The sequence below is a fragment of the Argiope bruennichi genome, chromosome 9 (genome assembly GCF_947563725.1).
Source record: "Argiope bruennichi chromosome 9, qqArgBrue1.1, whole genome shotgun sequence".
Taxonomy (NCBI): domain Eukaryota; kingdom Metazoa; phylum Arthropoda; class Arachnida; order Araneae; family Araneidae; genus Argiope; species Argiope bruennichi.
The window spans coordinates 6,303,947-6,320,502 of NC_079159.1; the positions used below are offsets into that span (position 1 = coordinate 6,303,947).

The window sequence follows — 16,556 nt, forward strand, 5'->3', positions numbered from 1 at the left end:
TTAATTATTTTCAACATATGCTCTCAAAAGTGGATGACTTATACAACTCTAAAAATTCAATAGCAGAGATAAAAATCCCTAACATTATTCATTCCTTCCAAAGATACCTGATATTCCTTTTTCTATATTGAAGAAATCCCTACAAGAATCTCTAAAAGCTCTAAGTGGAAAACTTCTTTCAGCTTCCACTTTTGCTCTGGTGTGAAATGAGGTGTAGAAAAATAAATTGAAATTAATTCCAAATTTGTATTTTTTCCCCACTCTTCTACAAAACTATGTTAAATATATATATATATATATATATATATATATATATATATATATATATATATACAGTGGTGGCCAAAAGTGTGGACATTTTTTGAAAGTTTCATGTTTTTCAACTTTGCATGCTTGTAGAATATATTAATTTTCACTTAAATACAAATGTTTATATATCAAATTGAAGGTAATTTAATGTAAAATTTAATAACAAAAACAGTCTGTATTTTGTAATATCTGTATTACAAAAAAAAAGTTACGCTCATTTTAGTAAGATCTATCTTAGATTTGCATTTTTTTAAAGTGATACTTACACAATCAATACTTAGTAGGATAACCCTTATTTTTTAAGACAGCTTCACAGCGTCTTTTCATCGAGTGAACGAGTGTTTGGAGTTCATCTTTCGTAATCACATGGTTGTTATATTTATAGATATATATAGGTTATAGATTCAATAAGTTGTCTTTTATTGGAGGGACGTTTTTTTTCATACAAGAATTTTCAAACGTTGCCACAAATTTTCAATTGGATTGAGATTAGGACTGTTTCCTGGTCATGGTAATACCTTTATTTTGAAAGTATCTATGCCTTTATTTTGAAACCATGCTTTGCATACTTTTGCTGTGTGGCATGGAGCTGAATTCTGCTGAAAAATAAATGGTGATTTGTTGGGGAAGAAATCTCTGATAGAAAGTATCAATTTTGGTCCAGGACAGTTTCGATGTATTTTTTGGCATTCAGGATGCCATCAATCACTTGAATTCGGCCCACACTATCTGCAGAAATACATGCCCAAATCATGGCATTTGTTGTAGTTTTTATAGTTGCTTCAATGCAATCAGGATGAAGTCCTTCACCTACTCTACGTCTCACATATTTTCTACCATCACTACCAAAGAGCGATATTTTAGTCTCATCGCTCCAGATTACTTGCTTTCATTGATTTTCTGACCATTTAATGTGTTCTTTTCACTTAACTTTCGCGTTGCTTTTGATTTAAATATGGTTTTTTCCTTGGAATTCTAGCTTGTAGTCTAAATCCTGATAACCTTCTTCTTATTGTTCTTGAACTTACTGCAATACCTGCTGCATTCATTTAACATCTAATGGCATCTGATGAAATTTTTATATCTTGAAGGCATAGCCGTTTAATTTTTCTATCGGCAGTAGCACTTGTGCACTTTTTTCGGCCTGATTTGGCCTTATTTTCCACTGATTTCGTTTTTTCATAACGTAAATAGAACTTTCGTACACCAGAACAAGTCACTGAACCACCAACTTGTCTTGCAATTTCAGCTTAAGAGAGGACAATTTCTCTCAATATGACAATTCGGATTCTTTTTGTAGATGTCCAATCAGTTCTTCTTGTTGGTGACATTGTTTAAAATTAGTTTAATTAGAAAAAAGGACTTAAAATATTCAAAAACAGCAAAACTCTATTTAATTGTACTTGTATGCATCATTCCGCAAAATATTTCCACAACAATAACTATTTTACATACCAAATAACCTAAACTATAGTTACAGACATTTGATGGGGTTCTCAGAACAGTGTTTGTGATTGGCTAGTACGCTTTTATTGCAAAACACGTCATTATTCAAAACGATTTGTGTTTGTTTGTTCTACTAAAATGAGCGTAACTTTTTTTGTAACACAGATATTATAATACTGTTTTTGTTATTAAATTCTACAATAAATTACCTTCAATTTGATATATAAACATTTGTATTTAAGTGAAAATTAATATATTCTACAAGCACACAAAGTTGAAAAACATGAAACTTTCAAAAAATGTCCACACTTTTGGCCACCACTGTATATATATATATATATATATATATATATATATATAATAAACAAAAATGTGTGTGTGTGTTGATGCTCTGCAGGCCAGACCATTTGACCTACAGTTACCAAATGTCTTAGAGGGTCAAAGTGTACCCTAGGAACGATTTTTTTAAAAATTAATTTTAATTTATTTATTTTAATTAATTAAAAATTAAGCTGAATTTTAGCTTTTTTCCCAGAATAACTTGCAAAAATGTTATTACACAAAAATAAATTTTATACCATTTAAAAATTTATGAAATTGTCTTTTTTTTAATGGAATTAGTTTAATAGTGGGGGCGAATTAAAAAAAATAGATCTTTGCTTGATTTCCAACAATAGATTACATTATTGCCCTGAAATTCAAACCAGTTTAATTGTTTCATCAAATACTTAATCTCGTGTGTTCTTCCATTTTTGAAAGCTGAGGAAGAAGAGTTTTATTTATTATCTATATCACTTAATTTAGAAGATTAGTCATATATAATATTATTAACTCTATGATATTATGTACTGCTTCCATTATAAAGTTTCATGTACATGATAAACAGAACTTAACTAAGGTAATTAAAATAACACAACTTTGAAAAAAAAAGAGAAGACACTTTTAAATTTTTAAATTCAATTTATTCCATCCTGAGAGGCATACTTTATGTACAAGAAAGAGGCAATGAGAAACATCGCAAGAGAAAAGCGAAAGAGACCAAAATAGTTTTCCCCAGTAATTTTATACTGTGCGATTCTGATAGGGATTTCTTTACGTAAGGGAATTCAGTTATTTTTAAAAGAATTTTGCAAAACATTAAGGGTTTTTATCCCTTTACTCAAAGCATGGGAACTTGCTGATTAAAGCAGTTTTATAAAGTTCGTGTAGGATTAATTAAATAAATAAAGTGCAATTGGATCAGGAAATAAGGAATAAAATAAAATATTTTAGAATGAAATTAATATGGGCTAGATTAAGATAAAAATTAGGAAATTAATTAAGATATAAATTAAATTTAAAGTATTATTATAAATATATATATAATGATTTGTTTGAATTTTTAATTTTTTTTTTAGGACATTCCTCTATTTGTAATATTTAAAGCAATGGGATTTGAGAGTGATCAATATATTACTCAAATGATTGGCACTGATGAAATCACTTTAACAAAACTTTTTCCCTGTATAGAAGAATGTCGTAAATTGGATGTTTTTTCTCAAAATAAGGTGAATTTTTCCCTTTTTACAAAAAAATTTCTTTTTATACATGATGTGACAAAATATTACTTTTTACAAGTTTCTTTATATAACATTTTTAATTTTATGCTCTCAATATTGATGAAATAGATGCTTTAGTATAATGATTCATGTTTTTTGCTAATCAAATTTTTAATTTAATATGAAAAAAATGTCTCATATATTTTACTTTCTTTTACTAAAAGGAATAGAAAAAAAATGAAAATCACTGACAGTCTGAAACAGCAATATCTGAATCATAAAATTGCTCAAGAAATTACTGCAATTTTGATATAGTTGTCTGATCATAGACTGGTTACAAGGAAATTTGTTGTCCTTAAAAATATTAGTTTGATTGGAGGTCATAAACTGTTTGGCCATATTTCTGTTAACTTTATATTCAGATGATATTTTAAAAGCATTACATAATCAATATTAATTTCTTTGTTTTTATATTTTCTTATGTAATGAACAGTATATTTAACGTTTACTGATTTTAGAAAGAAAAGACAGAACACAATTCAAACACTTAATGAATCTGTAACCATGATTTCTTTAAAGTTCATTGTAATTTTTTTTTTAATTAAGTTTCCACAGAAATTGAATTCATGATAACCGGTTCATAAATTTAAATGTTATGTCATTCATGGCGATTTGATTTTCAATGAAAATGAAAGCAAAAATGCATTCATGTTTACAAATATGTTAATAGCATGGAAATAAATAAGCATTAATCTTTACATTACATTATTGATAATAGAAATTATTCAAATAAAATAAGATTTATAAATTTTCAATGGTAGTATTGTAATATCTGTAAGATCTGTGTGATTTGTCCTTAAAAAAAACTCTTTTGTATTTCTAGGCTTTGCAATTCATAGGAAGCAAATTAAAGGTACGAAAAATGTGGGGTTCTGTTCAAAAGAAAACCCCGGTTGATGAAGCCATGGAGCTTTTAGCAACTACAATTTTAGCCCACATTCCAGTATGTTTTTTTTAATATAGTTATGAAGAAAATTGTGTAATTTTTTTTTCCTGTGCGATTACCTTATTTAAGTATTCTCATTAATAAGCACAAATTTTAGCTAAAAAAATTATCAATTTGTATTTTATTTAGGTTGAAGAATTTAATTTCAAAATGAAAGCTGTATATTTGGCTTGCATTATCAAGCGAATGATATTGGCTGAAAAAAATCCTCAACTTTTAGATGATAGAGACTATTATGGCAATAAAAGATTGGAGTTGGCTGGTTCTCTGTTAGCACTGCTATTTGAAGATGTCTTCAAGCGATTCAATACTGAAGTAGGTTTTATTGTAGCTTATTTCTACTGTCTTTCATACTGACTGCAAATTTGTAATAATTATCCTGTGATATGTATAAATTACTTTCCTTGTGTACCATTAGTAAATTGAGTAATTAGTAAATAGAGTAATGAAATTTTTTATTTGTGATGTATGCCAAATTCAGCACTTTGAAAAAGGGAAGATAGCATGATACAAAAGTAATTAAAAATTAATCAATTTATGAATATGTAAATGTTTTCCTCAATTTTAACAATATTCATTCTTTTTATGCATGTATAAAAATAAATATTTCAATAAAAACATTTCTAAAACCTTACTATTTTATCATAAGTTAAATTAAATGAATTTGAAATCCTGTTGTGGAGGTTACTATTAATATATTTCACTTCCAGTTTTGACGTTGGTTTGCATTCTGTTTTCATGTAATGAAATTTTATTTTTGTAATAAAATCTATGAGCAGATGATTGATAATCATCATTGGGTGACAATTTGGAAGGTTTATTCCAGTTAATTGATCTAATAGTATTAAAATTCACTCAGTCATGTTTATAATATGATTTATGATTGTAACTTTTTTATCACAAATAGTCTAAATATATTCATATTTGTAGACCTTGTTCGTAGATTTGAAGCATAAGTTAAAACAGATCAATCTGACAGTACTATTATAATGGAATGCAAGATTAATTGCAATTATCTATTTATCTTATTTCTAATCCAAACATTAAAAAAAATTATTTGAACCAAAAATAAAGTTGTCAACAATTTCAAATTTTTATGAGTTTATAACAATAATAGGAAAAAAAAAGTCATAGAATAAAATTCTTGCATTTCTTCTTAATTATAGAAACAGAAAGAGATAGTAAAATTATTCTAAATTTTTATAAAAGTTTCTCTTAACTTTTATTCGGTTATTAATTGTATTGATTCATTGGCATGAATTAAGTATTTTCTTACTCAATATTGGTAGCAACTTATTAAAAATTAAAATTAAGTCACATGAAACTATTTGTTTTCAGATGTAGAAATCCATTTTGCATGTACAAATCAGCTTTAATTTTATGAAAAGAGGAATGATATGAAAGATTAATGGAGGAGATATTTATTTTTTACCAAGCAATATGTAAAAATATTACTTGAATTTCAAATAAAAATAATAGTCATATTTAAAAAAGAAACTGAAATTCAGCATTTGAAAACAAACTTGCATTAAACAAAGAACTACAAGAAAACATTTATCTTACTCTTTGCTTATCATTGAAGTTTGTTGGCAGCAAAATCATTCTGAAGTAATAATCTTTTATCAATTTGGACAGATAGCATTACTACATTTGTTACATTTAATTATTGAATTTATATTGTATTTTTCAAACATAACAGGATTTTTATCCTTAAATTTTTTGTATATATATTTTTAGTGGAAATGGACTATCGATAAAATATTACCAAAACTGAAAGCTGGACCATTTGATGCATTGCTACACATTAAACAAGATCTTATAACCAATGCATTAGTTAATGCTATTTCAAGTGTAAGTATGATTAAATGATTTGTTTATGTGTTGGGAGCAATTTTTGTCTTAATATTTTAAAATATGTTCATTTTTTATGGAACAGATAATATAAATTAAGATATCTTTTGATTAAATTATGAAATACTTTTCACACATTTCTTATCAACATCTACAAATTATTTTTATTATTTAAAAATAATCCTTTTCTTATAATACATGCTTATTTTTAGGATTAAATCCTCTATTTTTTTTATTATCATTAATTACTGCATTCTTTGGTATTTACTCTCTTATTTCAAAGTAATTTAAGATTTTCAGTTTTCTCCATCCAATTTGTTAAAAGACTAATGACTGATTTTAAAATTATGCAACAATTTGAAATTTCAAATGAGTTTATTACATCATTTCATATCCATTATAATTAGTTTTAAGAATAATACATTTATAACTCATAATAATTTTGTTACAGAGTTTAATTAAAATATACATTTATACTTTCTATTTTCAGGGCAACTGGAGTGTAAAGAGGTTTAGGATGGAAAGAATTGGTGTGACTCAAGTTCTTTCCCGACTCTCATACATTTCTGCATTGGGGATGATGACAAGAGTAGACAGTCAGTTTGAAAAGTCTCGTAAGGTCTCAGGTCCTCGTTCATTGCAAGCTTCACAATGGGGTATGCTTTGCCCTTGTGATACTCCTGAAGGCGAGGTATGTTTTTATTAATTTTTATGAAACTGTTTTTGCATTTGTCTTAATAAATTTATTGTTTAGTCTTCAAAATTAAATTTTTTAAGAATGTGTGTATGTAATACACTTATGGTAAATTATTTTTAAATTAAACTTATCAGTTGGATTCTTATTTCTAAACTATTCTTAAAATGTTTTAATCCTTTTCTTTCGTATTGTGAATTAAAACTATAAATCAGTCTTTCCTCCATTACATAAACTTTAAAAATAAGTCTTTTAATGTAAATTAAGGTTTTTCTATATACCATTCATGATGAGAATATTTTGTAATCAGTATTATTCAGGACATTCTTAAGTGAAACAGTTTTTTTAAAGATATAATTACAAATGGGTTCTTATTTTATTTCTTAAATATTAATTTACTTTTCTTCATTTTATTTTATAGATATTATTCTTGATCCATATTTTGTTGAAATTATCTGAAAATGAAAATTTAATTATTCTGTTTAAAAAATATCAAAAATAAGTGTAAAATAAAATTTTCTTTAAAAATGGAGTATATATTTAAAAGGAATTTTGAAACAGTGTCATATTTTTACAAGGTATGTGTGTAGTTTTCAAACACCTATTTATTTGATAAAGGATAGTGGTAGTTACAATAGTCAATGAAATTTTAAAAAATCATTTCTGTATGTATCTAATACTATAAAAGTTCTTTCTTCATATATATATATATATATATATATATATATATATATATATATATATATATAATTGGCCTGCAGAAGGTTTCGGGGAATGGAAAGTGAGAATTTTAAAGGAAATTAAACTAAAAATGAATACTGATTTTGACAGATCTAAAGAACGTGGGATTTATTTTAGTAAAACATTAAAAAACGAAATAAAAAATTTAAAAGAAAAATTTGTTATTACAGTAATAGATAAATCAGCAAATAATTTCTGTTTAATTTGTAAATATTATTATAAAGAACTTTTAATTAATGAATATAACTCTAATGCAACTTATATGTTAAAGAACACCGGGAAAAAGTAATTAGATAAAAGAATGCTAGCTTTCGCAAAAAAAACCAAAACTAAGACTTGCTCTCTTAACTATCCTTATTTATTCCCAACAGTTAAATTTCATAAAAATCCATTAAAATTCAGATTCGTAACCTGTAGCACTGGCAGTTATAATTACTATATGGGTAAACATTTCTTTAAATACTTAAAAATTATCCTGGACAAAATAAAAAATGAAGACAACTTTATTATTTCTAGTAACAAAGAAGTATTGGATTTTCTTAAAGATAACAACATTAATAAACTTAATACTTTTGATTTCGAAAATTTATACACTAATCTACCTCATGAAAAATTAATAAAGGTCTGCACTTTTATATATGACGAATATTTAAATGAAAATATCATTCCTAAAAATAACTGGCTTGAGTTATGTAATTTTAATATTACTGAAAATTGCGTGTTTAATGGTATTAATTTTTATAAACAAGTCAAGGGCATTCCAATGGGAACAGCTTTCTCAAGTGCTTTAGCTAATATTTTCCTGCATTACTATGAGAGAAAAATAATAAAATATAATTTAATAAACGGGTGGAGATATATTGATGACCTACTTTTGATTAACTTCGACAATACTAATATTATTACTAATTGCTATCCAAAAGATTTAATTCTAAAAGATACAAATAAAAATCAACTTGAGGCTACCTTTCTGGATTTAAAAATCGAAATTGCTAATGATAAAACAATAGTTGGTATATACGATAAAAGGGATGATTTCAACTTTAAAATAACAAAACTATGTAACTACCATTCCAATCTAAACTCTAAAATTTTCAAAAATCTAATTTTCTCACAAGTTAACAGGATCAAAAGGGTTTGCAATAATAAAAATTCTTATATTGAAGCATCAAACAACCTCCTTAAAAATTTAATTAAAAATGAATTTCCTAGAAATTACTGTAATATCAATTTTTTAATTAAACAAGGTATGGTTTGGGATTAATCCTTTGGCTTAAATAAAAATAGAACTTTCCTTGCATATTGGATTACTCAATAGATGGCGCTGGGAGCCTACATCTGTTTACATAATTTACCGCTAGTTTTTTAAAAACAGGGAATCACAATCAATAGTTTAAAGTTTTCTTGACTGTTAATGGTATGTACTGGCCTTTTTGTTTTTAATTTTTAATTTTAGTGCTATTGTTTGTTTTTATTGTTATTTTTGTTATTGTATTTTTACTTTGTTGTGGTTAATTTCTTCTTATTTGTTGTTTTATATTTCCTTTCTGTTAAAATGGTATATCTCTTGAGCATAATTTCAGAGGATTTTCGGGTCACGAGGAATCATTTTTAGACAATGTCTGTTTTTCCTCACAGAAAAAATCCCTTTCTTTGAATCCCTGCCTGAGGGTGACCCTTGAAAAAGTCTTCATGCTGGATTCTTTTTTTATATTTTTTATAATTTTTTTTGATTTTTTTTGTTTTTCCTATTAACTTGATTCTAATACTTTTGTATATATATATAATGATGTATTGAAAATATAATTTAAATGTTTAAGAAAGCAGCCATCTTCACTTGAAGTAAATTAAGCAGAACTTTGAAATTGATGCTCTTTTCATAAATTTTTGTACTTTTACTCCCAGAACTAAGGTCAACAGATTATTTTTTATTCAAAGCCAATACTGAAATGTCTTGCTAATCAACGGCTTATTCTTTCACATTTTAGTGCAAGGGGAGGGAAAATCCACTGTTCCTTAGAGTTAGCAATATGCATGTTAACATTTAATTTACTTAACATTTTTTGTATATAGCTGTATATTGCATGTAACTTTATAATGTCCTCCATTCTATACCAATCTTAGAATATAGCAAAAGAAAGAGGAAGTAATTATGTAAATAAATCTAAAAGTATATAAAAAAAATTGCATTTTTAATTTTTAAAAAAGTTTTTTTAAATAGATTAAATTCCCGTATTTTAAATCGGGATGATATTAAGTGAATTATTTACTCAGTTTTAATTTAAAAAATTCTAAATATATAAGTAGTGCCATTATGCAGTCACTAAACAGTTTGATGGACCATAATACTTTTCAGTTTTCAAACTGCATTATATTTTATTTTTTATTTGAAAGCCCTTTGATATTTTATATATCAGATAATTTGCCGGTTAGAAAGATGCAAACTTTGTTATTTAATATATGCATATAGAAATACTGATTTCTTTTGTTATAGGGATGTGGTTTAGTAAAAAACTTGGCATTGATGACACACGTCACAACTGATCTTGAAGAAGAACCTGTAGCTCAACTTGCTTACAATTTAGGTGTACAAAAAGTTCATATGCTTTGTGGCCTTGAATTGCATGAACCAGATGTATATCTTGTTTTTGTTAATGGTGAGAAAAAAAAATTCATTTGCATTTATACATTTTTTGGCATATTAAATTTAGTTTATTTCATTTCATTAAGAACATTGTCATTTAAAATATATGCAACTCCATTTCTTTTTATTTAACTTTATTTATATTCTTCGTTCCCATGCTTTCATTTTTTAAAATTGTATTTGTAATGCTGCTTGTTTTTATTGTGATTCATTTTAGTGTAATGTTTAAAATCCTTTTAACACAACTGAGGAAATGTAAATATAAAAAAAGGAGAATTTCTTCTGTATCTAATGAGAAATAAAAAGTCTGTAAGCTTTGGTAATTAACTGATTTTGATCTTGTATTTATTTATTTATTGGTTAAAAATGAATGCTGGCAGGCTCTTTTGTGCAAAATATTATGATTTTTTAAATTATAAATAAGGTGTAAAAAGTTTTGGAAGTTAATTTGTGTAAATGTTTTGTTTTTTTTGTCTGTTTAATCTTTTGTTATTTATAATCATTTCATTTGTTTTGGTAGTAGGAAAGTTAAAATTTTGTGTCATAGATCTGTAAGTTGCACTGTTTTATTGCTTTATTATCAATAATTTTAAATCAAACTATTTTAAAATGGCTTCTACATTTCAAAAGCATAAATATCAACTCTTTGCCTCTCACTCACCATTCAAGACGGTGCACGATTTTGATGTTTTATTTATTTTTCAATTTTGATTGTTAAGAATACCTACAGAATGGTAAAAAGACTTAGATACTTTTTTTTCAAAATTCAACTTAAAACAATCTGTGTCTGTATTTATTTTTTGGTGTAATAAGCAAGTACATGTATTAAGTGAATAATTATGCATAGAATTACATTTCTGAGTGCAAAAGGTTAAATTGTGTCTTATTATTATTATTTATTTCAAATTATACATTTATCTCTATCTTATTAATATTCTTATTTCAAATTTTGACATTTTTTTCTTTCTTTTTTTAGGTAATTTAATAGGAATAAAGAGAGGCTATAAAAAATTTGTTAATAATTTTCGAAAGCTACGTCGAAATGGTTTTATTCATGAATTTATATCAATAGCTCCTCATCACACCCATCGCTGTATTTATATCGCCACAGATGGCGGTCGACTTTGTAGGTCAGTAGCAAATCAATTTACTATTATATGCATAAATGGGATGAATAATTAAAAATGAACTGTGAACTTCTAGAGAAGAATAAAATATCAGCAACAATAAATATTTATGTAATTATCGTAGCAGTACATAACATAACAATATAAAATAAATTCAGAAATATCTCATGTATAGGTATTACAAATCTCCATTGCCTCTCATTTTTTTCAATGCATAAATTTAGTCACTACTTTATTTGATTTTATGTATAATATTTAAATCTACCAAAATCAAATACAAATTTCCATTTAGAAATTTCATTCTTAAGAGAGGGCAAAAACACCATAAAGGATTATATTTTACACAGTTCTGGTTTCTTTCTGCTACACATACGCCATAAAGGAAAAGAAGAAAATACTTTAGAAAAGTACATTAACAAAAATTAAATATGAGACTGTAAACATTTTCCATTCTGGAAAACTATTTTGTAATATAAAAGTTCGAAAATAAATTAGAAAGGTTAAATTTAATAAATATATTTTTTAGTTTTTTTTTATTGCAAACATTTTTCTGCAGATAAATGCAAATAATTTCCTAATTGCATTTTTATTTTAACTATACATTTTACGATATATTTTTTATTATTCAATCATGAATTGTATAATTTTTTAGAAATAACATTAAGGTTTGCAAGAAAAATAGGTGTGAAAATCTATTTTGCATATAAATTTAAAATTAAATTTGCTTTATAACAGTTCCTTTATAGGCTGTGATTTCCTTCATTTAATCATAAATCTAATTATTTTCTATTAATATAATATTAATTATTCAAAAGTAATTAAAAATTTTTTAAAAATGTAAATTATGCAGAAAGGTATGAGTTTTGTATTATAGCAATATAAGTTGCAGCACTGCTTAGCTAAAAATCTGCTTAAATATAAGCAAGTTTTTATATTATAATAGTAGATCCTATAATATAAAAACTTGCTTATATTTAAGCAGATTTTTGTGTTGTTTTAATTTTCTGTCCTTAACTTTAACTTGACACCATAACAGAGTGTAGTCATATTTGACTCTTGCATGTAAAAATTTACATTAAACTGATATTGATGACTTTTCATGGGAGTTTTATATAATTTATTCTATTATAGAACTCTTCATACAAAGTTTTTCTTATTAATATAATGTTTATATTTAGAGTACAGATATATAATTTTAAAATTATATATTATTAAATATAAAAATGATGTTTATGTATATGCATTATAGTAAAATACACACACATGTATAGAAAATTCTTCATGAAGTAAGTAGCTTCTTTAAATTGTGCATGTCTTTAAGCAATATTTTTTTTTTAGACCGTATATAATTGTTGAAAATGGTAAACCAAAAGTAACAGAAAAGCATATACAAGAATTAGAATACCATACAAGATTCTTTCGTGACTTTTTGAGGGATGGTCTTATTGAATATTTGGATGTAAATGAAGAAAATGACAGTTACATAGCTGTGTATGAAAAAGATATCAAACCGTAAGTTTTATTTAGTAATGTATTTATGATATTCATGTGAAATCTGCTAAAAAATTTTCATTCATTATTTAAGCAAAGTATTGGAAGCAATATAACTATTAACATTTCTGAATTTAACTTAAATTCTTTTTAAATTACTAATTTCAGCTATTTTTAAAGAAAATTATAATTTGTGTTAGATCAGATATGAAGAGTTAGTTTAAGGGAAAAGAATATTTGTAATTAGTTGGCATGCGAATTTATAATTTCTGAAAATAGAAAATAATTATCATTATTTATTTATTCTACTTTTCTTTCATTTGACTTTTTGTTATTTCTCATACTCAAGAATATAAAATATATCGAATTTTATTTGCAGCAATACTACACATCTCGAAATTGAGCCATACACTTTATTAGGTGTTTGTGCTGGTTTGATACCATATCCAAATCATAATCAGTCACCTAGAAACACTTACCAGTGTGCTATGGGGAAACAAGCCATGGGTAAGCTTTTGCTGAATTTCAAAATGTTAAATAATTTATTATATTAAACTTTTTAAAGAATCTTGCACATAGTCATTATTCATGGATTATATTTTAAATTAATATCAAATGGATAAAAAAAATATAAATGTTGAATTAGTTTAAATTTTTTTGCACTTTTTTAAACTTTAAGTTGTATTTAGGGACAATTGGATGGAATCAGAAAAATCGCATGGATACATTAATGTATAATTTGGTTTACCCCCAGAAGCCAATAGTTAAAACACGGGTATGTATACTTTTCTTTTATTTATTTGGAAAAACTGTATACATTTTCTGTGAGATCAATATTTAAACTGAAAACTAATTAGGAACTTTATATTTTATTATATCATTATCTCATACTTTGTTTGGGTCTCTTGTAAATGAATTATTGTTTATAATATTTTATTTTAGCTTTGAATGACTATTTAATCAGGAATTCCAATGTTGACTGTTTCGCAAATAAAAAAAAATGTATTTGAGACAATGTTACTTAATGAAATTTTTATTTTAATTTAATCAGGGACATGAAAAATGGAATTCTTATACATAAGCCTGATACTAACTTTTAAAATCCTTTCAATGTTTTCATTAATCCAGACATTCATCTAAAAATTTTTAAGCAAGAAGTTTATTTTATTTTAAGGATTTCATGTTAATTTTTATATTTATTTTTATGCAAAGTGCTTGAACATTTTCAATTCTTTGAACTGTTTTTATTATGTGAAAAATATTTTCTCTTTGTGAATCTGCTGTGCTAATTAATTCTCATAATAAAGTAACTATGGTTCTAAAACATCATATAAAAAAACAAATTTAAATTTCTTAAAGCTGAATTATTGATATGAATCACAGTGCAGTCAGAATTAACTTATCTGAAAGTTTACAAATCACCATTCAATAAATTAATAAGATTGCTTATGATGTTAAAAATAAATAAATAATGCTGCCTCTAAATTGAAAATTTTATAGTCAGTGGCAACTCCAATTGAGAGCATAGGGAAAGATCTATGGTATGCCTTCATGGTCTATTAAATATTCCTAAATATAATTAAGATGTATTTGAAAATAATTTGTTTCAGCAGAATTTAAATTTGATAATGAACTTTTTATTTAAAATAAAGAAAATTAATTTGACATACTTTTCTTTTTGCTGTAACTTGCATATAAACACCAATGATTTCATTCATAGCCTTCTACATGGTATCAAATTGTTACTCTAACTAAGGTTTTTAAAGAAAGGTGAGAATTTTATGCCAGAATGACCATACAAAATTAAATTTAAGGATGAAAGAATAAAGTGAAAATTTCTCAAAAGCTTTGTTTGATATAAAAATTGTTTTCCAATTCTAATATTTTTAAATGTAAAACATTTTTTTTAATTAATAAAAATTTCTTTTTATTCCAAACATTCTGTTGGTGAAATTTACTTGCTGTATATAAAAAAACATATTTTGAAGAAAAAAAAAGTAAAAATTGAATTATAGGAAAGTTTGGCAAACTACAAATCAATACATTGAAGAGGAAATAACTATCAAGCTTATCTGTTGCATGTAAAATTTTAATTTAAATTTGCATTGCTATTGCTAAGCATCTGATTAACATGTAGGCTTTCAAAACAAGGAATAAATTGAAAAGTTGTTGGTAGTTTGAATTAAAAGACCTTCATGTTCTGAAATGTGTATTACTGATATTTCATTTCTTAAAACTATCTTTATTTTACACTTAAGAATTAATTTGAATTGTAACCACCCTGTGTATATAAATTTAACTAAGAGGAAAAAATAAATTTAAATATGTTAATTCCTAGTGTATACAAATGATTTAATTATTGTAGCATGTATTTTTTTTTCTCTCTCTCTTTTTGAATAATTCACCCATTTTCTTATTTTTTTAAGACACTGGATCTTATTAATTTTGATAAGTTGCCCGCTGGGCAAAATGCAATTGTGGCTGTAATGAGCTACAGTGGATATGATATAGAAGATGCCATAGTTCTAAACAAAGCATCCCTAGATAGAGGTAAGTCATGTATAAATTTAGGTTATATGAAATATCTCTTAATCTATTTTAAATCCAAACTTTTTATCTTACATTAGACCATATTTTATTCTTAAGTATTTTCAACTCATGCTCTTAAAAAAGGATGACTAATATAGTGCTTAAAATTCTAGTGCTCTAAGACCCACAGCATTTTGTCTAAAGATTCCTCAGTTTCCCTTTCTTAAATGAACATGTTTAAAAGAAAATCACTATAAGCATTTCTTAGTAAAAGCATGAAGTGGGAAACGTTTATTTTTGTTCTGGTGCAAACAGATATATTCTGCCTTTGTCTCTATGTAGAAATCATACTCTCCCATAGAAAAATAAATTCAAATTATTTCAAAAAGTGTTTTCTTCTTATTGACTTGACTGCACAAAAATGAGTTACATATATATGTATTTTATTTTATTTATATGAGTGTGTATTTTCAGAAATATGATTTCATTTTAATAAACATACTGACCATGTAAAGATGATATTTTCTGATATATTTTCTTAACAGAACAATAAATTTTTTTAAGTAGTGGCATTTTTAATGGTTACTTATATTTGGCATAAAATTTTTGATCCATAGATATAATAGAATAAACTCTTAAGAATAAGAGTAATAAAATGGTATATTAGGAACGTTCAAGCAAGAACGAACAAGCAAATGTATTAGGAATGTTTGCGTGTTCAACTTTAATGAAATACATTCTTCTCCCTAGCCGTGGAACTTTTAAGGAAGAAAAATATTATACGTTCAAAACTGCCATCCCACTCTCATCACTTTCCCCAATGTGGGAAGAATAATGAACTTCATTGTTGAAATACAGGATACTGATTTCTGCCACAAGCATATCCTTTTATTCTCATAAACTATCCAAGTTTTCTGAATCTAGGCCAGGAGTATTTTACATTAAAAATAAAGAATGCATATTACTTTTTTTTTCTCCCTTTCTAACATTGATTCTAGACAGATGTAGAAACTGTTGTTGCTGTCACCATTTAAGAAAAGTTTTAGTTGAATAGATTTTTGATAAAGATAGACATTCTTCAATAACTACTTCTTAAATACTTCAATACTTCTACTTACTTCAATAACTTCAATATTTACCTTCTACTTTAATAACTACCAAAGAATCGATTCAGTATTTA

General features: G+C 25.6%; 1 protein-coding gene across 1 annotated transcript in view; it reads left to right on the forward strand.

Moving 5' to 3' along the window:
- Nucleotides 1-16,556, forward strand: part of LOC129984010 (DNA-directed RNA polymerase III subunit RPC2-like) — a 45,139-nt gene that overhangs the window by 14,004 nt on the left and 14,579 nt on the right. Inside the window, exons 8-18 of the mRNA XM_056093759.1 lie at nucleotides 3,153-3,302; nucleotides 4,177-4,296; nucleotides 4,429-4,614; nucleotides 6,037-6,150; nucleotides 6,641-6,841; nucleotides 10,080-10,242; nucleotides 11,206-11,359; nucleotides 12,695-12,868; nucleotides 13,227-13,354; nucleotides 13,537-13,622; nucleotides 15,274-15,397. Of these exons, the coding sequence (XP_055949734.1) occupies nucleotides 3,153-3,302; nucleotides 4,177-4,296; nucleotides 4,429-4,614; nucleotides 6,037-6,150; nucleotides 6,641-6,841; nucleotides 10,080-10,242; nucleotides 11,206-11,359; nucleotides 12,695-12,868; nucleotides 13,227-13,354; nucleotides 13,537-13,622; nucleotides 15,274-15,397 (1,600 nt within the window). The remainder of the gene's footprint in view (nucleotides 1-3,152; nucleotides 3,303-4,176; nucleotides 4,297-4,428; nucleotides 4,615-6,036; nucleotides 6,151-6,640; nucleotides 6,842-10,079; nucleotides 10,243-11,205; nucleotides 11,360-12,694; nucleotides 12,869-13,226; nucleotides 13,355-13,536; nucleotides 13,623-15,273; nucleotides 15,398-16,556) is intronic.